This window comes from Ictalurus punctatus, chromosome 2 (genome assembly GCF_001660625.3).
Source record: "Ictalurus punctatus breed USDA103 chromosome 2, Coco_2.0, whole genome shotgun sequence".
Lineage (NCBI taxonomy): Eukaryota > Metazoa > Chordata > Actinopteri > Siluriformes > Ictaluridae > Ictalurus > Ictalurus punctatus.
Genome location: NC_030417.2, coordinates 16,188,386 through 16,214,670, shown reverse-complemented (window position 1 = coordinate 16,214,670; position 26,285 = coordinate 16,188,386). Strand labels below are relative to the sequence as shown.

At 37.8% G+C, this 26,285-nt stretch overlaps 4 gene segments (V, D, J or C); all 4 read right to left on the bottom strand.

The window, feature by feature from the left end:
- Positions 1–11,335: 11,335 nt before the first annotated feature.
- On the bottom strand, positions 11,336–11,901 carry LOC108261597 (immunoglobulin heavy variable 4-39-like). The segment is given in 2 exon segments: positions 11,336–11,746; positions 11,830–11,901. Coding segments are annotated over 2 exon segments (369 nt in total).
- A 4,995-nt stretch (positions 11,902–16,896) lies between these two features.
- On the bottom strand, positions 16,897–17,396 carry LOC128628688 (Ig heavy chain V region 914-like). The segment is given in 2 exon segments: positions 16,897–17,204; positions 17,297–17,396. Coding segments are annotated over 2 exon segments (408 nt in total).
- A 1,242-nt stretch (positions 17,397–18,638) lies between these two features.
- On the bottom strand, positions 18,639–19,548 carry LOC124626376 (immunoglobulin heavy variable 1-3-like). The segment is given in 2 exon segments: positions 18,639–19,397; positions 19,489–19,548. Coding segments are annotated over 2 exon segments (360 nt in total).
- Positions 19,549–23,974: 4,426 nt separating this feature from the next.
- Positions 23,975–24,750, bottom strand: LOC108262229 (immunoglobulin heavy variable 1-3-like). The segment is given in 2 exon segments: positions 23,975–24,603; positions 24,687–24,750. Coding segments are annotated over 2 exon segments (384 nt in total).
- Positions 24,751–26,285: the final 1,535 nt, after the last annotated feature.

The following is a 26,285-nucleotide window of genomic DNA, read 5'->3' as shown; positions in this document are numbered from 1 at the left end:
TAGGATCAAATATTACACATTTTAATATATTAATATAAATGGCCAAGAATGGACTCACTTTTCACTTATAAAGTAAGTAAGAGTGAGTGAGTGAGTGTGTGTGTGTGTGTGTGTGTGTGTGTGTGTGTGTGTGTGTGTGTGTGTGTGTGTGTGTGTGTGTGTGTGTGTACGGTGGCTTAGTGGTTAGCATGTTCGCCTCACAGGGTCCAGGGTTCGGGTCCTGCTGGGGCCATGCATGTGCGGGGTTTGCATGTTCTCCCTGCGCTGTGGGGATTTCCTCCAGGTCCCCCGGTTTCCTCCCCCATCCAAAGACATGCATAGTAGGCTGATTGGCGTGTCTGTAGTGCATGAATGGGTGTATGAATCACTGTGCCCGGGGGCCATCTTCAGTCTTGACTCAGTCTTGCCACTGGATCTCACCGGGGAGTGAGAGTGAGGCCAATGCTGCGCAAGTCTTCCTCACTTTACAACACGAGCAAGTCGAGTTCCAGTTTGTGTTCTCCATAATGGAGGTGGAAATCGACGGACGACCTCCTGTGTGTGTGTATAGTGCTCAATATATATATTGGCACCCTTGGTAAATGTGAGCAAAGAAGGCTGTGAAAATTTCTCTTTATTGTTTAACCTGTAGGGGTCCACTCACCAGCCCAATGACAGTATCCAATGACATGGTAGAAGGATTCCCATGTGTTCCTGTCTTTTGGAAGCGATGTGAATATATTTAAATTTGTCATTCGAATTCTGCTTGACTCTCTTAAATTAAATCTGGCTCCAATTGTAAAAACCTCGTTGATTACTTAGTTATTCATAGTTTTATACTTTTAATCTTCTATACTTGATTAATTCTAATTTATTCGATACTTTATATTATGCTCATTCATTCGGATTCCGTGTCAAGTCTCGCGCCGGCCGTGTGCGCGGATCTCATGGTCACAAACTCCCCCGTCTTGGTCATTAGCCAGAGGTAATTGACTAATACTATTTAGACGACCGCCGCGTGCTTGCCCTTTCCTAAATAGTACTTTATTAGCCCCTTAGATAGTAAGCACTTAGTTATCGAAACGTTATCTCTAGTCAGAGGTCATGACTACTAAAATCTACAGAGACAGACCAATAATATCTAAGTAAAATTTGCTTTATATAATCATGCCTATGTACACATTAACTAGGGAAAGATTACAATAACCAGAGGTTTAATCTTCCCCCCTATTTAGACTTGGTCGATCAACTTTATGTTGTCCTAAACAGATATTTCCTATTGAGCCTGTACACACTAAGTACACTTAACTTAATGCCAAACTGTTAGCCTGTACTAACCTGGTCGCAGATTTGCTGTAACAAGGACTGTAATTTACGAGAGACAATACATTCAGAATAATTCAAGATATAATCAAGTCTAATAATTTATTTAACCAGGTATGAAAACATCCAAATCCAACACTACTATTGATAATAACAAGAAAGAATTATATGCAACATTAAATTCCAATCAAATCCAAAACATAAAAACACAACATAAGAGAGACAATACTTACATACCTGGTAGAGAAAAACTACACACAGTGATCATGTGGGAGATCTGTCTACGAATCTTTGGGCAGCTCTCCCCTAACTACCCAGATGCTCTGTGGGTCCACCAAATGGTGTACTCTGTGATTATAATTTGATGTTTGTGGAAGGATGCACCTTATTTACATACAGGCGGTAATTTGAGTGAGGGACCTTGGGAGGTTATGCCTTTAACGGCATGTACCATTTTATTTAAACAGCTATTGAGGGAATGAGACCATATTTTCCAGTTGCACTGAGACCTTTTGTATAATACAGTAAAAATGTATAGTTGACATCTTGTTCACATCAAAACATGTTTTGCAATGAATTTAGACCTTGCGTGTGTTTAAGATGATCTCAGTACAGAGAAATAGAAGGGTGTGGGGAGAGAGGAAGTGAGTATCTTCCAGGCTCCACTCAGCATGATGTGCTATCTCAGGTGTGGATGCTAATTCTGTGGGAGAAGGATTGAGCGTTCGTTCTCGAAGTCGTCCTTTGTCCTCAGAGAGTAGTTCTCTATAGGTTTAGACATCTTGGCACCAGTCTTACAGTTTATATAACACTTGGAGCTTTATCTAAAATACCACAGAAGCAGAGGAGCTCAGTGACAGATTCAGTAAGGAATAAAACACTTCGGGAGGACAATGATCAACAATGAATCAAAGCAGAATTCCTGTTACAACCCAAAGGAAAATTAAGCAAAGAAAAACTTTTACCGCGAGTCACCATAAATGGCAGCACCCAAAAAACGAAAAATACCAAGTGAGTGTAGAAGATTTCAAACACAGTGGGAAAATGAATATTTTTTCAAAGAAATCAATGGAAAGTGTGTCTGTTTGATTTGCAATGTAGATGTTGCTGTGATGAAAGACTATAATGTCCGTCGGCACTATGAAACCAAACATCAGAGCTACACATTGTACACCGGTGCCGAACGAACACAGAAAGTCAAGCAAATGGCAGCTAGCCTGCAAGCTCAACAACAGTTTTTTTTTTCATGCTAACAAAATACAGGAAAACGCCACAACAGCAAACTATGAAGTCGCTAAACTTATTGCCCAGCACGGCAAACCGTTCTCAGACGGTGGTTTCATAAAGCAGTGCCTCATCAAAGTCACAGAAATAATGTGCCTGGAGAAAGTGCAGGATTTCAACAACGTGAGCTTATCCAGAAATACAGTGGTGCGAAGAATCGAGGACTTGTCAGCTAACTTGAAACTTCAGCTAAGAGACAAAGCTTGTGCTTTTGATTTTTACTCGATAGCATGCGATGAGAGCACAGATGCTACAGACACTGCGCAGCTGTTGATTTTTTTTGCGGGGAGTAGATGATAATTTTTGCTGTACTGAGGAGCTCCTTGATATGATAAGCCTAAAAGGCACAACGACGGGTAGAGATATTTTTTAAGCTGTGTTAAAGGCAGTTGAAAAGATGGGGCTTAAATGGGACAAGCTCTGTGGAGTAACAACGGATGGAGCTCCGGCCATGACGGGCGATCGTAAAGGAATGGCATCGATGGTGTGCGCCAAGGTAAAAGAGAGCGGAGGTGAGGCTTTTAGGATGCACTGTATAATCCACCAAGAAGCACTGTGTGCCAAGACTGTCCAGCTGGGCGATGTGATGAACACTGTTATAAAAACTGTCAACATAATTCGAGCTAGAGGACTGTACCACAGAGAATTTCAAGCTTTCCTTTCTGAAGTGGATGCTGAATACGGGGATGTACTCTACCACTCTGAGGTGCGCTGGCTGAGCCTCGGCTATCTGCTGCAGCGGTTTTATTCGATGAGATCAGAAATCGATCAGTTTATGAAAGAAAACGGCCGACCTCTTCATGAACTGAGTGACCCTCTGTGGCTAGCCGACCTGGCATTTTTAGTTGATCTTACTCATCATCTGAATACACTGAACAAGAACCTACAAGGCAAAGAACAGCTGGTGCCACACCTGTATGCGCACATGAAAGCCTTCTGTGTAAAGCTCCGCCTGTTTGAGACGCAACTACGAAGCTTTAATGCTGCACACTTCCCTGCGCTGTCTGAAATCAAGTCTGCTTTTCCAAAGGCCGACCTTTCTGCTAAAAGGGAGAAATATGTGTCTGCGATTGCATCTCTCGTGACAGAATTCAACCAGCGTTTCCAAGATTTTTCTGTCATTGAAAAACAAATCAAGCTGTTCTCGACCCCCTTCCTGGTGCATGCAGAAGAAGTGGAAGAGAGTCTGCACTTAGAACTGATTGAAATGCAATGCAATGATTCTCTGAATAGTCAACATCAGCTTCTCTCCCTCTTTGACTTCTATCAGAGTTTGGATAGTGCCAAGTTTCCTCTGATGAGACGCCACGCAAAAAGAATGATGAGCCTGTTCGGCTCAACATACATCTGTGAACAAGCATTTTCTCTGTTAAATCAGAACAAAAGCAGATTGAGAACCAGAATGGCTGATAGCCATCTGTGTGAAGTCCTTCGTGTCTCAGCCACCAAATTTTCTCCTGACATTTCAGCCATCCTTCAAACCAAAGGACAGCATCACTGCTCACACTGAGTGCAATGTTCTTCACATTATAGGTGAGTTAGAAATAGACACACTGTTACGATCCCCTGTCCCACCTACAGGCCTGTTCGTTCCAGTGCACGGGCAGTGCAGTTCCAGTTATTAACCTGACTCTTTGCAAACACACACAACTGACATTGTATTTAATTCATGCCACACTTTTTACTTTATTAATAAACAGTTCTTTATTCCTTTTAAATTTTAAACCCTAAACTGTTTGTTCGTATTCATGTGTCAATATTTCACCTCTAGTGTGTGGCCCAGCCCTTTGTTTATTTTTCTGTATTTGGCCCTCACTAAAAAAAGTTTGGACACCCCTGTAGTAGTGACTTCTCTTTATATAAATTCACCTGAAAACATGTCTTAAACTTCTCATTTGTTGAAACATGAACTATATATATATATATATATATATATATATATATATATATATATATATATATATATATATATATACATACATACAATATATACATATATACAATATGTATATATTGTATATATACATATATATATATATATATATATATATATATATATATATATATATATATATATATATATATATACATACATACAATATATACATACAGACTCTGCATATTCTGCATTATTATTACCAGTACTCATCCAGCCAATCCATTCCAGAGCTTTCCCTTGTTTCTGTCAGATCCAGTGTATGTCGTTACTTGTCATTGAATATCCATTAATTTTACCCGAGATCTTCACAGTTTCTCCAGGTCTCTTTACCACAGCAGGAGACTGGTCCAGTCTGATCTCAGCACTGCAAAAACCTGCCAGATAAAACAATCCAAAATAATCATTAATGCATTAAATCATATGCTCACTAGTAAACATATAAAGAAATCTCAGATACCTCGTGTTAACATCAGTATAAAAATGCACTGCTGAATGACACTTAGCCCCATAATCAAACTCTGTGATGTTTAGAAGTTCTGTAATTCAGTTTGATGATATGAACTTTAGCTGAGCAACAAGATGATTTTATGTAGAGCAAAAAATAACAGGATGGATTTGCATAGACTTCCTTTTAACCAATAGAGTCAGGTCTATAATATGAACCTCCAGAGGTGGATTTTGCATGTGCCAAGGATGAGAGCGATGTTACATTTTACTGTTTGCCAATTCAGCTTAGTAGTTGTATCATGTTACACAGTTGAATTCGGAAGCAAGCGCAGATCTTCAAACAGTTTAATAAACAAACAAACAACCAAACGAAGACACTAAGACAACTAACCAAAATACTGTGGCTAAGGCTAAACATAAACTGTGAAACAAAACATGATACAGGGATTGGCACTCTGTCCAGGGTGTACCCCGCCTTGTGCCCGATGATCCCTGGGATAGGCTCCAGGTTCCCTGTGACCCTGAAAAGGATAAGCGGTATAGAAGATGGATGGATGGATGGATGGTACAGGGATAAAGGTCAAGATAGACAGGAAGCAGTACAAACAGTGGCTATATATATGAGTGCTTGTTAAACAGAAAGGTGCAGGTGGTCATGTGACAATGATGTAGTATGGTACAGTGGCTGCGATGTCACATTTTACAGTTTGCCAGTGCAGCGTAGTGGTTATTTTTAATAATTGGATTACCTGCAAGTAACCTTCAAAGTTCTTATGATTTCTTCATTTCCTTCACTTTAGAGATGGTTGTTAATTATTAATGAACATATTTTAAATAATGAATAAATAACCTCAGAATGTTTTACTTCAATTAGCAACTGAACAATTTCATTCAACATGAATGCTTAATGTAAATCTTGAAATTTGCATATATTTTTTAGGCAATGTTTATACACTGAACGTTATCATTTAAATGTAAGCTGTCTGAATTGATGTGGTGTGTGTGTTATTGCTGTTGTTATTTAGAAGATGCCTCTGCTCCTAGTTCTGAGAGATAATACTTTGTGTCATTTCTAGTTTCAGAAAATGTTTCCTTAAAAAGCAAGTTTTGTGAGTTTTACCTCAGTAGAAGTGAGTTACTGCCCTCTATAGGTGCAAAAACATTTACACTTTGTTTCTCTTCCTGCAGATGTGTGTTTTGTACAGAGCTGAGTGTGTGGAGCTTCTATCACTGATACCAACATCCACTGTACACAACTCAGATTCAACAACCTGCACAAAAGCTTAGGAATGGATTGACATATTATTAATGATGGACTAACTGTATATGGTATATAACCGAAGTGATTTAAACTACTCAGCTGTTCTCCTCCTCCTCACCACACACACACACACACACACACACACACACACACACACACACAGACACACACACATCTCCCTAATGTAACAGACATGAGTGAAGGGTCTGCATCAATAGAGTAGTAGGTGCTGTGGACAGAAGGTGTTAGTTGCATTTCTATAACAGCGGCTCTGACAGTAGTTCCAGCTGCAAGGTTTACAGAGAGACGCCCGTTATAATTTGTTTTAGTTTCTATGCAATTTACACAGGAACGTATGGACTCGTAACATAAATGGCATTAAAAATAAAGAAAATGTGTAGCATTGTTGATATGGTGACGTTTTGTGTGAGGAGTAGGGATGTAGGGATAAGAATACATTATTTGTAATGAACTGATAATGTGTTCTGAACAAATACTAATACAAATAAGGGGATGTTTTTGTCTGTTTGTTTGTTTGTTTGTTTGTTTGTTTGTTTGTTTGTTTTAGAAATCCTGCAGGAAATCTGGTTGAGACTAGAGGTGTTTATTGGGACTGGGATGCCTATTAGTTTATTTGTTGAAGAATTGCCAGAGCCACAATTCACACAGTATGCTAACAAAACTGGAACTGCCACCTACTGTGTTTCGAAATTATTGGACCTCAACCTGTGAGAACAGATTGTGTGTTAAACACAACAAACTGTGGGAGACATGCTGTTTTATTCCTAAATACACAAATTAAATATTTATTTTAACTGGTCATTAAATATTCTGTAAAATGAAAAAAAAAAATAAACACTCAAAATGACCACAAAAAGAATTTAACTTTTTATGCAATTATTTGATGGAAATTACTTTTTTCTTCAAACATTTTAATTTATAAAACTGTGTAGACACATTCTTAAAGGAACAAATAAATGTATTAAATGTAATCAAATAAATTAGCAAAAAGATTTCTAATGAGTTATGTTTTAATCAAGAAATGAAATGTAATGCAGTTGAATGATTTATCATTTAATGTCTTTGTGTGTAATTAATGTTGCTTTCATGTTTGTCTTCAGCTTTAAGCACCAGCCAGAGATAATAAAAGAAAAGGCTGAGAATTTTACAGAGGAATTCTGACTGTTAATGGAGTAAGACAAAAGGAGAAGTAAAACTGAGCACTAAAATGAATGGATGTTGTTTATAATAAATGTCTCTGGGGTTCAGTTTCCTGCTGAGGGAATATTTACAGCTCATGAGGACGTGCTTGTGTAAGTTTTTGTACAGCTCTGGAGTCTGTTGTGTCAGTGTGACTCTCGTGCACAGTAATAAACAGCCGTGTCTTCAGCTTTCAGACTCTTCACTTCTAGGTACAGCATGTTTTTATTGGTGTCTTTAGTGATGGAGAACTGGCCCTGAAGAGACTGAGTGAAGCCAGTGCCAGTGCCATAATTAATGTATCCGATCCATTCCAGTCCTCTTCGTGGTTTCTGACGGATCCACTGCATGTAGTAGCTGCTCATTGAGAATCCGGAGACAGTACAGGACAGAGTGACTGACTCTCCAGGTCTCTTCACCACAGAAGCAGAGGAGGTCAGGGACTGTCCATAAGAATCTGGAAGAGAAGAGTATAACTAGGTAATGTTATGTTATAATGCTTATCGGGACAGAATGGTTCATTTTCCAAGTAATCATCACATGAAAAAGTCTGAAACTTACATGAAATTAGCACAAATAAAATACAATGTCCTAACATCATCCTTCTCTGAGTTCTGCTTCACCCAGATTTAAAGTGTACGGGAGTGTTATCTATCACAGAGCTCACTGGAAACTAGAACAGCCAAGAACATGCTGTTTATACCCGACTCTATTTGAATAGGGAGTGTCCATGACCACTATGGATGTATTAAATCCACAATCACAGGCTGCTCAGTGTATAGATGAGTGGATGATTATAAAGTTCTGTGTAGAACCCTACAACAGAATGTTCCAAATAGAAACTTTTGTTTTTGGAAGAACCTTTGTTTGGATGAACAATTGATTCATTTTTATAATATTTGTTTCACCTGAAGTGTGTTTTTATTTATTTCTTTTTTACATGTGATTTATTTCAAATGACTCTTTTTTTCCCCTTTGGATCATGTTCATTTTTCACAGGTGATCATATTATTCACATGATCTCACATGTGTTTACTTGAATTCTCATGTATAATTTCAGGGCATAACATGTTAACTCTCACAGATTTTTCATATGTGATCACATATTACTTATGTAAAGGTGCATAACTGTGTCAATCTTTTAGAAACTTGTAGTTCTTCTGATTCTGGTTATGTAGTGTACAGTAAATGTTTTACGTGAACAATGTGTACTCTCAGCCATAAGAGTACTTTTCCTTGTGACGGGGGTGATGTATTACATTGCACGTGTTAACTCGTAATTTTGCTACTGTTGTGGATAAAAATGACATAAGATAAACATGAGGGAGACCTAGTATGAGTAATATGTAATTTTATTGATAATTCACAGGACTGGTGGGTGCGTAATCTTGAGGAGAGCGGTAGGGAGAAGAAAATGGGGTGTGTCCTGGGGACATGGGATAGTCAGCAAAGGTGAAATAAGAAGACCACTGAGAGCAGGGCGGACTGACAGGTGAGAAGAGAGAAGAATGGTCAGAGCCCAGATCAGAGAAGGTGACATCTTCCTCAGACTGAAAGCTGAAGGGAGGTTCTGTCTGTGTAGAGGCGTCAATACACACATTCACAGGGTGAATTCTGTATCGGAGAGGGGGGGGGCCGTATTTCCATTTCCATGGGGGGTGCTGTGAAGAACGTTAAGCAGCACCATGATGTCAGCAGTGAGATGCGCGAGCTGATAGTGAGTGTCCAGATCCAGATCCAGTAAAGAAGAGAAGGGAAAATGATGACGGGCACCTAGACACACAGAAGCGGTATTAGGCGGATATTGACGAATTGGATTCACACTTTAAGATCTTTTAAGAGTAACACACTATGGTTTATTAGTCAAAAAGAAGTATAAGAGCTGAGGAGTGCAAACACACACACACACACTCTCGTACAGTCAAGGGCGGCATGTAGACATAACACACATACACATTCTCTCTGTCTCTCTCTCTGTCTCTCTCTCTCACACACACATAACATTATATTAACTTTATAAGAATAATAAAAAGGAGTATTAAGATATTATAAGGGTAATATCTCATAATAATAGAAAACTCTTTATAAAATAAAGAATAGTAGGATATGTAGGATAGTAGAAGGGTAATATAATGATATTATGAAGTAGGAAGTACAGTAAACCATTTTGCAAGCAGTATAACTATATATAAAATAGAGATATAGAGCAAATATGAAAATAAATTATAAACTAGAAATACAGAAAAATGTAACTTACTCATAATTCAGATGGTGAAGATTCTTGTCTCGCAAGGAAGGCCTTAATTTTAAGAGAAAACCATGAGGAGCCATTTATAAGGATAGCTGAAGCAAGCTGCCCCCGCGAGATAACAGTGAGACCAAGGTCTCTCTAAATTGTTTTGTCTCTCGCCATTTTCGAACCTAATGGTATCCAGAATAGTCCTCTTTCAAAACATAATCGTAAATTTGATAAGCCTCTTTCCAAACATAATGGTAATGTAGATGAGCTCTTTTTTAACCCTATTGGTATTGATATCATGTAAATACAGTATAAATACTCGAGCTTGAGCTCCGGGTGTCAGATCACTTCTGAGAATTCTCATCGGTGTGGATCTCGTGTGGTGGAACGGAACCAATAAATCTGGACCCTTGCTTCTTCTCGCTCACGGCTGGTGTCTTTTTTTCTATCTCCAGCTGGGTTCGGAGATGTGAGTATTTGCTTCTATGTTGAATTTTAAGTGTTTTTGGGTAATAGGCTAAATTTGGGCCAGCACTACACAAGACAAAAAAGATCATATCTATGTCGCAAGTCTCTGATACACTGCAGTGGTCTGAATGCGTCCGCAACAACCGCCCACTTTTTTAGAGGCTAGATCCTAGAAGATAATGGACAAAGAGGGGGAAGAAGCAAGCGTGTCGACAGAGACAGGACAGCAACACATGTGATTGCACACACACACACACACACACACACACACACACACACACACACACTAACACAAAAATACTAACACACACAAACACTCTCTCTCTGCACTTATGTTTCACAGTTTATTCTTTGGTTCTCTATTGATTGTTTAAATGCAGATGCTGACAAGTTTGTGTTGTTAACATGTTGAGAAAATGAAGACAGTCAACTGTTGGAAAAATGTTGGGGGTTTTTTTGGTATGTGAGATTTTGTGTTGAAAATGACAGGTTCTGTGTTATTGTACCCCTCACAGGACTGGGACATGCTGCTTCATCTTGAACGCAGGTTTTATATAATATAAACAGAACAGATTTTCAAGGAGAGGTGTGACTCACAGTTCTCCATGTAGTCTGAGATTCAGGATTTTCCCTTCATTGTAATCAGATCCGAAATAACTAGTAACGTGTTACTTGAGTAGTCTTCTCATTGTATACTTTATTACTCTTAGTCAAGTAATTATTAACATTATTTCTTTTATTGTTACTTAAGTAGCCTAATTATTTTTATAAGTAGTTTTACTTGTATTTGGGTAAACATTTTGTCTACTTTGTCTTTAATTTATTTATTCATTTACTATATATATATATATATATATATATATATATATATATATATATATATATATATATATATATATATTGATTCATTTTCATGAGATTCATATTCATGTGATTCATTTACGTATGTTTCATTTACATGTGATTCATTTAGTAATTTGCTTCTCTTTAAATCCAGTTTTAGACTGTAATATTACAAAGGTCTTTCCAGATTCATTCACCAGGACCATTCAGCTCTCTCTCTCTCTCTCTCTCTCTCTTTCTCTCTCTCTCTCTTTACATATAACTTTTTATAATTACTTTATTTTCTGTACATTCATGACTGAAATGTATCCTTATATCTAGGCATTGAGGTGTGATGTGGACATTACTCAGTCAGTTAAATGTAGCTAGTATTATTTAAATATAGAACTAAATTGTTATGAATATGATGTTTTTGTGCAGCGCTGCAGCTTGTCGTGTCAGTGTGGATCACGAGCGCAGTAATACACAGCTGTGTCTTCAGTCTGCATGTTCTGTCCCCGTAAGGTCAGAGTGTTACTGGAAATGTCTCGAGAGACAACAAACTTGTCTTTGAGTGAATCTTTCTCATAAATATCCCCATCATAATCAATGGTGTTGATCCATTCCAGAGATTTTCCTGCAGGTTGTCGAATCCAAGCTGTTCCAAAGTGGCTGCTGCTATCAGTGATAGAAGCTCCAGACACTCTACAGGTGATGGTTAAAGTCTCTCCTGGCTTTATAACCAATGAGTCTGGCTGGATGAGCTCAGTAGCACAGAACACATCTGTGAAAAGAGAAAAAGAAAAGGTTCCCATGTGGAACTGAAAGGATCAGATGAAGTAATAAAGCTTAAATTCAAACACTCACAGGGGGCGAGAGCCAGCAGCAGCAGTGGAGCTGAAGCAAACATGTTTGTGTTGAAGGAGGATTAATGAGAACTGCTTCTTCTCTAGATAAGCACGGTGCTAATATTACAAGAGGAGGTGGAGATTTGCATAAATATTACAGAGAAGCTGTGTTGAGTGCAGCACTGCAGCTGTTAATCACAGTCACATCCCATTTTGGCTCTATGTATTTAATATCAATTTAATGTGGTAAATAATGTAATTATTTGTTATAATTACTACTAATAAGAATGTTTTGTGTTAATTTGAGTATTTTATATTTGAATAAATAAACAAATAAATACAGTGCTGTGAAAAAGTATTTGCCCCATTCTGATTTCTTATGTTTTGTGTATATCTCGGACTAAATTGGTTCTGAAATTAAAACAAAATATGAGACAAAAAAGGCAACCTGAGTAAACACAAAATACAGTTTTTAAATGATAATGTTATTCATTGAAGCAAAAAAAGTTATCCAATACCAACTGTGCCTGTGTGAAAATGTACTTACCCCTGTAGTTACTAAGTCCCCAAATCTATAACACTTAATTTATAATGGGTTTCAGCTGGACTAGACACAACCAGGCCTGATTACTGCAAACTCTGTTCAATCAAATCAACGCTTCATAGAACTTTTTCAACAGCATGAAGTTACATTACATTACATTTATTACATTACATTTAATGTAATGAAGGTGAAGAAGGTGATTGAACATTAGTTTGGGAAGGGTTACAAAGCTATTTCTAAGGCTCTGGGACTTTAAAGAACCACAGTGAGAGGCATTCTCTCAAAATGGGGGGAAAAAACTCTGCAAAGTAGTGAACCTTGCCAGAAGTGCCCAACCTTCCACAATTCTCCAAGAGCACAGCAACTACTCATCCAGGAAGTCATAAACAAGCCAAGGACAACATAAAAGGAATTACAGGCCTCTCTTGCATCAATAAAGGTCACTGTTCATGACTCCACTATCAGAAAGACACTAGGGAAAAATGGCATCCATGGAAAAGTGGCGAGGTGAAAACCACAGCTAACCCAGAAGAACATTGATGCTCATCTGAATTTTGCCATATTTGGGAGAATGTTCTGTAGAGCTCAAAGTGGAACTCTTTGGAAGACAGGGGTCCCGTTACATATGGTGTAAAACAAACACACAATCCTACAAAAAATATATCATACTTATGGTCAAGCATGGTGGTGGAAGTGTGATGGTGTGGGGATGCTTTGCTACTTCAGGGAATGTGCAACAAGTAATTATTAAGGGAAACATGAATTCTGTTCTGTACCAGAAAAATCTTAATGGAGAATATTCGGTTTTCCCCACTTGAAAAAATACTGTAGTATATTTTAGTATTTACTGTGGTAAACTGTAGTAAATTATAGTGTAATGTATTACATTATAGTGTTTAATACACTTTGTTAATAATATCCTTCAGCATACTGTAGTAATAACTATAGTGAATTGATAAAATGTAGTAAATACTGTAGTATACTTTAGAATTTACTACAGTAAACTGTAGTAGATCGTGGTATACTGTAATATATTATAGTATTTACTACACATGGTTAATGTAAATGTGAAAATCTTTAAGTTTTATTTTTTAGATATAGAAGAGAGGGCGTTAAAACAACTGCTGTGAATAACTGCTTCCACATTTGCCACTCTCACACTGTGAAATATTACACTGTTTTCAGAACAGCATGTAGTTAAAACTTATTTATTGGTGTCATTAAAACTGGGCTCAACATTTAATAATATAATCAAACTCTGCAATGGAAAATGATCGATCAAATCATTTTCATTCTTGTATAGTCTGCCCTTTAGAGACTTAGAAATAACCGATGGATAAGATTCTAGATTAGGTTTTTTAAATTACAAAACATAATTGTAAACTCTAGTGACAAGATGGCAAAAATCTAAAATCCTTAAGCAGCTTCACACTGAAACTATTATTATTATTATTATTATTATTATTATTATTATTATTATTATTATTATTATTATTATTATTATTATTATTATTATTCTTCTTCTTCTTCTTCTCGCGGCTGTGGCTCAGTTGGTAGAGCAGGTTGTCCACTAATCGTACGGCTGGTGGTTCGATTCCTGGCCTGGGTGACTCCCCATGTCGAAGTGTCCTTGGGCAAGACACTGAACCCCAAATTGCTCCCAATGGTAAGCTAGTGCCTTGCATGGCAGCTCCTGCTACCATTGGTGTGTGTGAATGGGTGAATGAGACACAGTGTGTAAAGTGCTTTGGATAAAAGTGCTATATAAGTGTGCCATTTCCCCTTTTCTTCTTTTTCGTTTTCTTCTTGATATGTTTGGGTGTGATATTGCTGTTGTTATTTAGAGGATGCCTCTGCTCCTAGTTCTGAGAGATAATTTTTGTGCGTTTTCTCATTTCATTTGTTTCTTTTAAAAGCAAGTTTCATTAGTTTTAACTCAGTAGAAGTGAGTTACTGCCCTCTGTAGGTGCAAAAACATTTACACTTTGTTTCTCTTCTTGCAGATGTGTGTTTTGTACTGAGCTGAGTGTGTGGAGCTTCTATCACTGATACCAACATCCACTTTACACAGCTCAGATTCAACAACCTGCACAAAAGCTTAGGAATGGATTGACATATTATCAATGATGGATTAAGTGTATACAGCATGAAGTTCCTGTAAAATTAGTCTAAAATGCCTATCCAAGGCACACCCAAAACTAAATGAAAGCTGATTTGAACCATTTGGAGTACATGCATGGTTTTTGTCTCTTTTGAATGGGGACAATCTGAAGTTTTGTCTCCATAAGTGAGAATCACAGTAAGTACTGGTACTGAGTAATAGAGGTTTGAACACACTGAAACAAAAGGGAGCTGAGAACTATTAGTTGGAAAACACAATGAACACAGCATGAAGCCTTTTCTAGTCTAAGTTCAAATTGGTTAACAATACCAAATAAAATTAATATTTTACACATGTTTTTATAAGGGTATGTCCATGTGTTTTTCTACCAAAACCTTTTGGAGACTCCAAAGGGCCCATGGAAACCATGTACACATAAGTAGGATAAAAAGGCTGCTACTCTTTATTTTTCTTATAATTATTATATCACATATCCAGCAATCTACAAAATGTATATTTATATGTATTTTCATATGTACATTCATAATTGAATCCTTTGTGCACAATGCTCCTGTGCTGTTCTTTATAGAGCGTTTTCCGCAGGGACTTTTAAGCTGAAGTGTTGAAACACACCCGTGAAACAAGATATCATTCTTTTCAGCAGTTCACTGGCTACATAATCTATAAGTTATCGCCACATCTGCCATTATGCAGCTCATGGTATTCACATAGGAAAGGGCTAAGGAGCTTGCTGAAGCACAGACTCTCATTGGATTGTGAAGCCTGGAAAAAGGATATAGAATAGAAGCTCCTTTTGTTCAAATGAGGTGTCATTCGATAGGTCTGAGCCCAGGGGCCATTTTGAGCTCTGGCATTTAGGTGTGTTCACTCACGCACTGCGTAGAGAAGGAGAACCAGGAGGTCTTCTGAGATGATTTGGAATGACACAGCAGCAGTTCTTGTGCATTTATTGATGTAAAATATGTTTTGGACTAAATATTGTTTACATAATTGGATTGTTTGGACCTTTGGCAGTGTAACAAGACTGTTATTGTCGGGATGTTATTGTTCAGTAGACTGCTATCTGGCTTCAAAGGTGAGTCATCTCCATTTGGTGTTGTTTATATTATTGTGGTCTTGATTGTAGATGCTGTTGTGATTGTATCTTTAAACGGTATGCACCAATCACATCACAAGATTTGTAGCTTTCCAATGGTATATTTCATGAGTATATATGTACTACGTACAGCTGTGTAAATGGCAAAATTCTCCTAATAACGTTGCATGAAAGGACGTTAAAAATCCGCCGGCGGGCCACTGAAACGCCAAGAGGTGCTCAGCTGCTCTCCTCGTCCTCCTCACACACACACACACACACACACACACACACACACACACACACACACACACACACACACACACACCTCCTTAAAGTAAGAGCCATTGCTTAAAATGAGTTATCAATGGTTACATGAACTTGAAGACTCAGGGTTACTAGTTTATTAGTTAAAGATCTTTTTCTTTGAAAACTGAATTCTTTTTAAAATTAGCCTGAAATAAAACACTAATGTATCCCTGTGCTCAAGTGATTAAACCCTAACATTTTCCTTTTTGTGAAAATGCAATGGACACTAAATAAGCATTAAGAAAAACAAGTAAATAGTTGAACAATCGTCCAAAATGAACATTTCTTAATAAAGTAGTAGGTGCTGTGGTCAGAAGGTGCTACATTTCTATAACAGCGGCTCTGACAGTAGTTCCAGCTGCAAGGTTTACAGAGAGACGCTCGCTCTTATGTGTTTTATTTTCTATACAATTTACACAGGGACTTATATAATGGATGCTCAACATGAATGGCTTTAAAAATGAAAATAAAGCAAACTCATGTAACATTGTTGATATGGTGAAGGTTTGTGTGAGGAGTAGGGATGTAGGGACGTGAATAAATTATTTGTAATGAACAGATAATGTGATCTGAACAGATACTAATACAAATAGGAGGTTTGTTTTTAGAAATCTTTGCAGGAAATCTGCTTGAGACTAGGGGTGTGTATTGGGACTGGCATGCCTATTAATTTGATTTGTTGAGCTCTGCTGCCTCCTTCAGTTGTTTCAAATATTGCACCTCAATCTATGAGAACAGACTGTGTGTTAAACACAACACACTGCTGGAAACAAACTGTATTATTCTTGAGCCCACTGACTAAACATATTACAATTGTTTATTAAATATTCTATACAATGAAAAGAATAATAATGGTTCAATGGTCTTTGGAGAATGTTTATTTGATTTAAAAATGACTGTGTTTAAAAATGACAAGCAATTACAACTTCATTCCAGTGGAAGAAAGTACAAGTTTGAATGAGATGGTTTATTAGTCACACTGAGAGGATCTCCAACATGTCTCAAAGTTTTTGTAAGGGGAATCCACTATTCTGTGTCACTGTGAGCCTCTTGCGCAGTAATACACAGCTGTGTCTTCAGTTTGCAGATTCTGTCCTCCAATTGTTATTGTGTTAGTAGCAGTGTCTCTGGAGATGCTGAACTTATTTTTCAGTTTGTCATTGTAATACATACTACCACCACTACTGATGTAGCTAATCCACTCCAGAGTTTTTCCTGCAGGTTGTCGGATCCAAGCTGTACTATAGCTGGTAACTGAATATGAAACCTTGCAGTTGATGGAGAGACTCTGGCCTGGCTGGACTGTCATGGAAGCAGGCTGAGTCAGTTCAACACCATGCACATCTGTGGAGGAAAACACATGGTGATATCTCACACAATATATGCTGCACATTTATTGTTATTGTAGTAAATGAATGAATTTGATAAGCACTCACAGGAAGCAGCTGCCAGCAGGAGCAGTAGAGATGTAGAGAACATGGTGTGTGTTGTTTGTACTGGGGTCTTCTCTGTTCTCCAAAGTTTAACAGAGTCCATCACATCTCATAAATAGAGTGATATCCAACCCTGACGCTTGTATTTGCATATCTGGTGATGATTGGAGGAGAACGTATTTAAAATGTTTTTAAATCATGATGAGGAGATTCCTCTCATCGAGAACATGTGGGGTTTTTTTTTGTTTGTTTGTTTGTTTTTAATTAAAATAGAAGTTTTCTTTACCAGCTAATGTTTTCAATAAAATATAGACTCACACAGTTGAATGACATCATACCACTGCACTGAATCCTCAATTTTGATTTGTTGATTCATTTTAGGTTTTTTATTAATCAGCTCATTCAAATGCAGTATTGTTTCTGTTGTAACAACTTGTGCAGAAACTTGTTTGGCAATGCTCCATTTAAATCCACAATGGATTTTAAATATGTGAGTAATTGTTGACACTGTGACATTTTCTGTAAGGCTATATTTAGTTAACATTTATGGAAGGAGTCTCCACCCGCCACCTGAAATCCCATAACACATTTTCATTGCATTTAAAATCCACCCTCTCCAATCCTAGTACATCAGAGTCCCAAAAATAAATTCATTAAGTTTTGTTTACACAAATACCAGACAATATACTGGAAGAGACCACTGAAACCAAAATTTGCTTATAAACCAGAGATGGGTAATTCAGATTTCTGGAGGGCCACTGCACTGTCCTGCAGAGTTTATCACTAATCTCACACACCTCTTGGACCTGAACAATCTAAAATCAGTACAAAAAGCTTTCACTGATGATGACTAAATCACATTGTTTGTGGCAGAATCCCAAAGTAGAAGAGATAAACAAGCATTCTTTCAGTAGTTAACAAGTTAACGTTGTCAATCAAATCTGTGCCAAGTAAATTAGATGTGGAAAATGGGATGGCATTATTCAACTAAATACAAATTCATATACTACTCATTAACACAGCCATAAGTGTAGCCTGGTAGTTACCTCTCCTCAGCTACAATGTCCTATTATGTATTAAGTAAAGGGAGGAGCAACACAGCGAGGGTGCAGGGCATATGATCAAAGAAGATGTGCAGAATATTTTTGCTTCAGATGCCATTACAATCAGCCTTCATGTTTTACATAATCCAAATCATGTAAATGATAACAATCAATGAACAGGAAAGCCTATTTTCAGATGTATCTACTGAAATCTACCTCATCAGAAAATGATTTATTAGGAACATTTTACTGGAGCTTGTTTTTAAAAGGTCTAGTGACACCCCTTGTTATAATGTAAAATGTACAATGTATAATGTATTTTTTGAATGTTCCACAACAATAAATGTGATTATAAATGGATAAAATGTATGATGTCTCATTCTTTAATCAATACAACATTGTAATTGTGAGTACACTGCAGTGGTATAAGAGGAATAAAACACGTAAGGATGCTAAAGAAAAATAATTAACTTTATGTTGGTAAAATCTAAAACATAAAATCAAGTAGATCAAAAACTTTTGACTGTGTGTAGAACATGCAGCAACATTAGAGATTATGGTTTTGATGGCATACTGTTTAAATCTATACTACAAACTACTCATAAAATGATTTAATTTAACCTATTAGGTGTCATTTGGGTAATTTATTTATTTATTTGTTTGTTTACCATTTAGACTTGGTTGGAAAAGTTCTAAAAGGACTTTGTATGAGGTGTTTTTGTACAGGGATGTTGTTGATCTGTCTCACTGTGGTTCACGAGCGCAGTAATACACAGCTGTGTCTTCAGTCTGCATGTTCTGCCCTGTTAATGTTACTGTGCTGCTGGACGTGTCTCTGGAAACCTGAAACCTGCTTTTCAGTTTCTCACTGTAGTAAGTGTTACCGCTACCACATATCTGTCCGACCCACTCCAGAGCTTTTCCAGCAGGTTGTCGTATCCAGTGTGTACAGTAGTTGCTATCAGTTAATGAATATCCAGACACTTTACAGGTCAGAGTCATTGACTGACCAGGGGTTAATACTGTGGATCCGGGCTGGATCAGCTCAACACAGTGAACACCTGTTAAAGAAAAGTTATTTTAATGTTGTAAAAACAAAAAAAGCTATATATAACCAAAACTGTACTAAATGTAAAATGTAAAAACACTTACAGTGTACGGCTGCCAGCAGCAGCAGTAGGGATGCAGAGATCATGGTGTGTTGACGCAGAATAAGTCAAATCTCTTGGTCTTCACCTCTTAAATATATTACGGGGCAGGACATTTGCATAGAGACACTCCTTATCTTAGAGGAAATTTGATGGCTTCTTTTATATGAGAAAACCTCCCCATCTCAACATGTCTAAGCTGTCATTTTAAATATATAATCATTTGTGATATTGTGATGTCTATTTTAAATATATAGATCAGTCCTCTTTGATTTTGTTTTAATAAATCAGAAGCTTATAAAAAGCTATAGATAAACAGGTATAGAAGCTATAAACAAACAGGTAAGGAATAAAACACAGCGAGGGTACTGTTACAGGAAAATAAGCACTGACAGGGTGGTGGGATGAAGCAGAGTTACAGTTACTACCATAAAGTTGATTTTTTTTTTTTTAATGCAGCTTTTTTTTACCCAAAAACTGCAAAGAGCAAAGCTCTCCATCCTGCAGATTTTTTCCATGGCAGAAAACTAAAAATTGAAGCTTCATTCAATGATTTATTTTCAGTCTTGGTGTATGTAGTATATGCACTCAATAATCACAGACTTTGGTCATCTGTGAGAATTTGACTACTATAAGACCACTATAAACCTCAGTGCTCAATGTCTCACATTATGACATGAGAAATTGTGCAGAATTGTAAGTGAGATTTCTGGGAGACACAATGCACCATAGCGCTCTTTACTATTCTACCAGTATTTTCAGAGTCTGTTGAATTAAAATGAATTTAACAATTGGCTCAGACAAATCCATTATAAGATGGATTTAAGATATAAGACGGACACAGTTTTATTTATTTTTTAACGTATTTAGAGCTGTAGAAATGGCTGCATTATTTTTCTCTGGCTATGCATTTTTTTCTTGATGTTAGAGAAACTAAAAGTAGGAATACTAATTACACACTGTTTAACCTGTAACAGGAGTCGGTTAACAGGAAGTAAGCACAGAGCAAGGCCTTTATTAACAAACAAACAAACAAACCAAACCAAACACAGGGAGCAGGGTCTATGCTGAATAAGATTAACTATTAACCATGAGACTACAGTCTAGGCATTGCACGAGAATAAACGCGAAGCTACGTCCGCCACGCTGCACATGCACGCTGCACATGCACGCTGCACATGCACGCTGCACATGCACGCTGCACATGCACGCTGCACATGCACGCTGCACATGCACATGCACATGCACATGCACATGCACATGCACATGCACATGCACATGCACACACATGCACGCTACTACGTTAACACATAGCTATAACACTACGCGACGTGCACAGCAACACGAGGGGTTTAAATAACCAACATAATTAAACCAAAGAATAGACACCTGGGAAAATAAAGACACACCCTCAAACATAAACCAGTTCCTGAACAGGAAGAGAACGAACCAAAACATTTCACACAGTTCAGTCACGTGCATGCGCGCACTCAGAAGCCGCGCCGCAGTGCCATCTGCCGGCGAGGCGTAACATAACCAAATACAAATTACACAAAAGGACGTACAACACCTGCGTGTGGGGGGCTGGTGACGTCACCGCAGCATAATTAAATGCCTAATATTTTAAAAACGGAAGCAGCAAAAACGAAAATATTATCAGCACAAACGAAGCACAAACGATTGAGACTATTTTGCTGACGATTTGCGTTGGGGGGGGCAACTTCACGCAGGTACGGACAACACATGTAACTTCTTCTATTTACCGCGTTTGCTATTTAGAGGCAGTCAATGGAGGAATTAATGTGGCCCTTGTGGATTTGAAACACTTACAAAAAAAATACCGCTGTCTATCTCCCTTTAAGTGTGTGTGATAATTTACACCACAATATTCTTGTTTATATTCTCAAAAACTTTATTTAAATAATCTTTATTTAAATAAAAACTTTATTTAAAGATCCCTAATTTAAATAGAACTGACGTTTGATCTCCTAAACATATAAGCTGATTGAAATGAATCAGCAGCACCACTAATGTTTTTGTACAGTGTTTCCTCATATTTCTGCTATTTCTGTTTCCTGTGTGCAGTAATACACAGCTGTGTCCTCTGCTGTCACACCAGAGAGTTTCAGATGCACCATGCTGTTGGAATTATCTCTGGTGATTTCTGTTCTCCCTTCAAAAGATTTTGCCTAGTTATGACCAAATAAGTTCCATCTAGACCAGTGGTTTGTTCTCCTGTTGTCTGACCCAGTGGATGTCATAGCTTCCAAAAGTAAATCCAAGATCCTCTGCAGGAGAGATGGTTTCTTCTGCACTGTAGTTTGTAATGACTCAAGACTTTGACATTTCACACTGTCCGACAAGGGCGTAACAATCAGTAAGCAGGTAATGCAAATGCATCAGGGCCCGGGCCCCCTAGGGGCCCATGAAGTTCACAAGTACTTAGATACAGGCCCTATCATCTGTAAGCGGGACATGCGTTTACGTTAGTATACCCACACACCCCAAAGCAATGCCTGGCGAATGGCGATTAAAATTAATGTATGTCTACCAAACTTCTGCTTGATGGTGTGTCTTTGACGTCATTACCCGAGTATATTACACAGTACCAGAAAACAATTATAATATATATGTATTTTTATAAAGCTATTGAAACAAACTATAGTTATAATTACAAGAAGTTTTTTAATAAAGATTGATGGATTTTGCTTTGATTTTCAAAAAAATCGGCACTGGGGATTCTGGGACATTACTAGTAATTATGAACATTCGTAGTATGCGCAAAACATAACCTAGTTGAATTTGAGTTAAACAGCGATGCCATAGAGGATATTTACAGAGATGACATAACTTCTGATTTTCCAATGCAATTGTTGTCTTTCCATGCCTGCTTAAAAGACCGTATTTCAAAAATGAAAACAGTCCAAGAGCTAACGAAGATGCTTCTCATTGAGAACAATTGCATCACTGCAAGTTTCGGAGAAGTCTACACTGTTTTAATGCTTTTTTCTGACAGTCCCAGTGACAGTGGCTTCTGCCGAGCGTTCTTTTTCTAAACTCAAATTGATTTGTGTTAAACTATCTGAGGAGCTCAATGGGACAGAGCCGTCTCTCTGGACTTACCATACTCTCGAGTGAGAATGCCCGGGCCCACCAGCTGGATCTTAAGTATTTGATCAAAAACTTCGCCCAGAGGAAAGCCTTGAAATTGCCGCTATGATGTAAGTGAGCATCTTTCTAATTTTTTCAACCAGATGTTGTGGTTGTATTTAGTAGGTCGAGGGCCGTATGTGTGCACAGCCATAGCAAGGTGTTATCTGTCATGGTGCGCCGTCACCAATGTTTTTTTTTTTTTCATTTGTTGTGTTGCCTACTCCCAATTTGATTAGTCATCTCTTTGCTGCTATTGTGCCCTGCGATGGACTGGCACCCTGTCCAGGGTGTACCCCGCCTTGTGCCCGATGCTCCCTGGGATACGCTCCAGGTTCCCCCGTGACCCTGAAGAAGGAGTAAGCGGTAGAAGATGGATGGATGGATGGATCTCTTTGCTGCTGTAAAATATGTATGATAGACTATGTCGTTGAATATTGACATTCTGTCACTACGCTCTGCTTAGGGGGCCCGCCTTGACAGTCCTGCATTGGGGCCCGGTGTTGGCTCGTTACGCCATTGCCTGCTGTAAAATTTTCCATTAATCAAGTTTTAATACAGACACATCCAGATAAAAGAGTGAATCACAGGTTTCAGCTGAGAGGTCACTGAGGCTGATTAGTAGCAGGAATAAGGAGAGTGGGATTTTCATGGTGAGTGTTGATGAGACTCAACTGCTCCACTCAGCTCAGCTGCACATAAATACTGCATGGACACATAGCACTCTGGATTTGCATCAAGACATCATGATCAGGAAAGAGAACAGGGGGCAGTGATACTGTTGGTAAGAGGCCTGTGATCATCATAATACTGGGATTTTGTCAGAAACGAAGGCACTATGAGACACAGTATATCTTTTCTATGTAAAAATGTCTGCGTTACTTAATTTTGTCCTTATTTATCATGCATTTCATGATGAAGTCCTAAAGTATTTTATTCCCTTCATACCACAGCAGCTTGAATTACTGCATTTTTTTTATTAGTAAATATCACATTATACTTTTTTCAGTTTATAGTTACATTTAATGATAAGTTTGTACCTGTTATTTCTTGTTGTAGTATAAATAGTCACTCCATCACTATCCTCCTCTTTAAAAATAAAAAGGGTAGCACGTCACGTCACTGAAAAACTGGAAAGCATAAAATAATCTGTCCTGACTACTTTGTTGTGATCGCAAGAACTGTAAAAATAATGACATAGCAGAATGTCCACATTAATAAAAACCTATGATTTGCAGCTGGCGCTACTGTCACAGCTGCCAGTATAGACAATGAAATAACTTCTGACCAATCAGATTTTAGAGCAGCACTGTGCTATAGTCTAGTACCAGAACCTACAGTAGGCATCGTACTATACACCAGGCATTCTGGTACTATAGTCTAGTACCAGAACCTACAGTAGGCATCGTAGCATATTAGCTACACTGTAGTAGTAATTGTAGGATTAATGTTCTGTACATTTTCTTAAGCTATTTGTGTGAAGGAGTACTTTGGGCATTCAGGGTTTATTTATATAATTTTATTCCCTGCCTTTACACCATAATATTGCGAGTTTATATTTTAACATTGTCTGCCCACTGTATTCAGGAAGACAGACGTATATCAAATTCAGGAACTGAACTTTTTGTACATCCTTGTCATCTGTTTGTGTCACTGTGTTTTCGGGCACAGTGATACACAGCTGTGTCTTCTACAGTCAGGCCAGACAACTTGAAGTATGAAATGCCTTTACTGTTATCTTTTGTTATTTCAATTCTTCCTTCAAGACTTTTACTGTAGAATGTTTCTCCACTTGCAGTATTGATGTGCCCAATCCACTGTAAGGGCTTTCCACGAGGCTGTCGTATCCAGCTCATGCCATAATCTCCAAAATTATATCCTATAGCCTTACAAGAGAGGCTGACAGTTCCACCAGGATTACTCAGTACTGCATGACTAGGAATAGAGTCCAAACTCTGGCCATTCACACCTAGTAGAGAGAGGTTATGATCAAAAGACAATTAAAATATCAGCATTGAAACTGTACTTTTTTTAATCAGCAGAACAACTCACAGTGGACACACAGGCTGGTTAGGAGCACGGATAAGGAGAGAGGGATCTTCATGGTGAGCGTTGATGAGAATCGACTGCTCCTCTCAGCTCGGCTGCACATAAATACTACATCGACACACATTTGCATCATGACGACATACTCATGGAGAGAAGTGAACAAGTCATTTTCTCAGGAATAAAGGCATTATGAAATACAGCAAATGGAGAAATGTTTATAGAAATGGTTTAATTACTTTTATTTTCTCTTACTATTAATTTATTTCATGATGATGTCGGGGAGGTAAAATGCTGAAATAGCTGATGGCACCTTATATGAACTTAAACTGAAAAGCAGAAGTAATATAATGGTATGGAGATACAAAGTACAACAGCGCCCCCTATCATCTCATAGTATCATCTCTGGAAATAGTCTAAATGAACCCAAAATGAGCTCCATCCGTTCACTTTTCTACGTACGTACACATATAAATCACCTCTTCAACATGTCATAAACAGTTCATTTATGGATGTGGGCCATAAGACCTGTAGAGTGCAAGAGAATATAAGAAATGTAAAGACACAATGTAAGTTACAAACTGCAAAATCATTTATGCAGGAAACTAAGGAGGTAATAAGTAACAAGTTAGTGAAAGGGACAGTTTAATCACCGGGAATGTAAATTTACCCACTCATAAATGATAAACATGTGTTGGACTTGCAAAAACAGATTAAAACTGAAGTGCAATATTGCCCTTTCTCCTTCCAGTAGAGCATATGGAAATGTGCGGTCAACGTATCCATGCAAGTATGAAGAAAATAAGCCTTTCTGGAATTATTTTTTTTTTAATTGGGCAGACAATTTTAGTTCGATTTGGCTTAGACAAACATTTGCACACAACTTAAACAACTTTACTAAATAAATCTGATAAATCAGGCCCAAAATCTATAGATCTGAATGTCCCACAATCTGCTGCTCACTGCTGCCATCTAGTGTAAAAATGGGGAAAGAAGACCAGGACAAAATGCCCATTCTTACTATCCTTACTATCTTGTTACATATTTATAACCTGGTTCAGTGGTGTAGGGTTCTACTTTACAACAGTATGAAGCTCTGACCATTTCTCTCCGTGGTGAACACTCAGTTGTGTGTTCAGTCCTGTGTAAGATTGGGCTACTTACTCCTGACAGGTCTACCACTGTGTGGCATCAGATCCCTGTAATTTAAGCAGAATGCAGCTGCACGGCTTAATTTGATACCAAGTTGTCAGTCAGGAGCTCTCACACAACTGCAGGAGATGTGTGCAGGAGAACAGCCTTAACCTCTTACTACTACAAAAGTATTTACCAACGATAGCAGTGATTGATCATTATAACACTATAACGTGTAAATTAATGTTTATTTTCTTTTAAAAGTTATCAGAGTATCTATACATTGAATTATCAAACAAGAAAACACAAATCTTCACAAGAGCCCTGAGGACCACAAGTAATCAAAAGCATCATAGCATCAATGATTCAACACTGTATACTGTACAGTGCCTTCCAGAATTATTGGCCCCCATTATAAAATGTGCAAAACTTCCACATAATTCATATTTTACTAAACTAAACTACAAATTA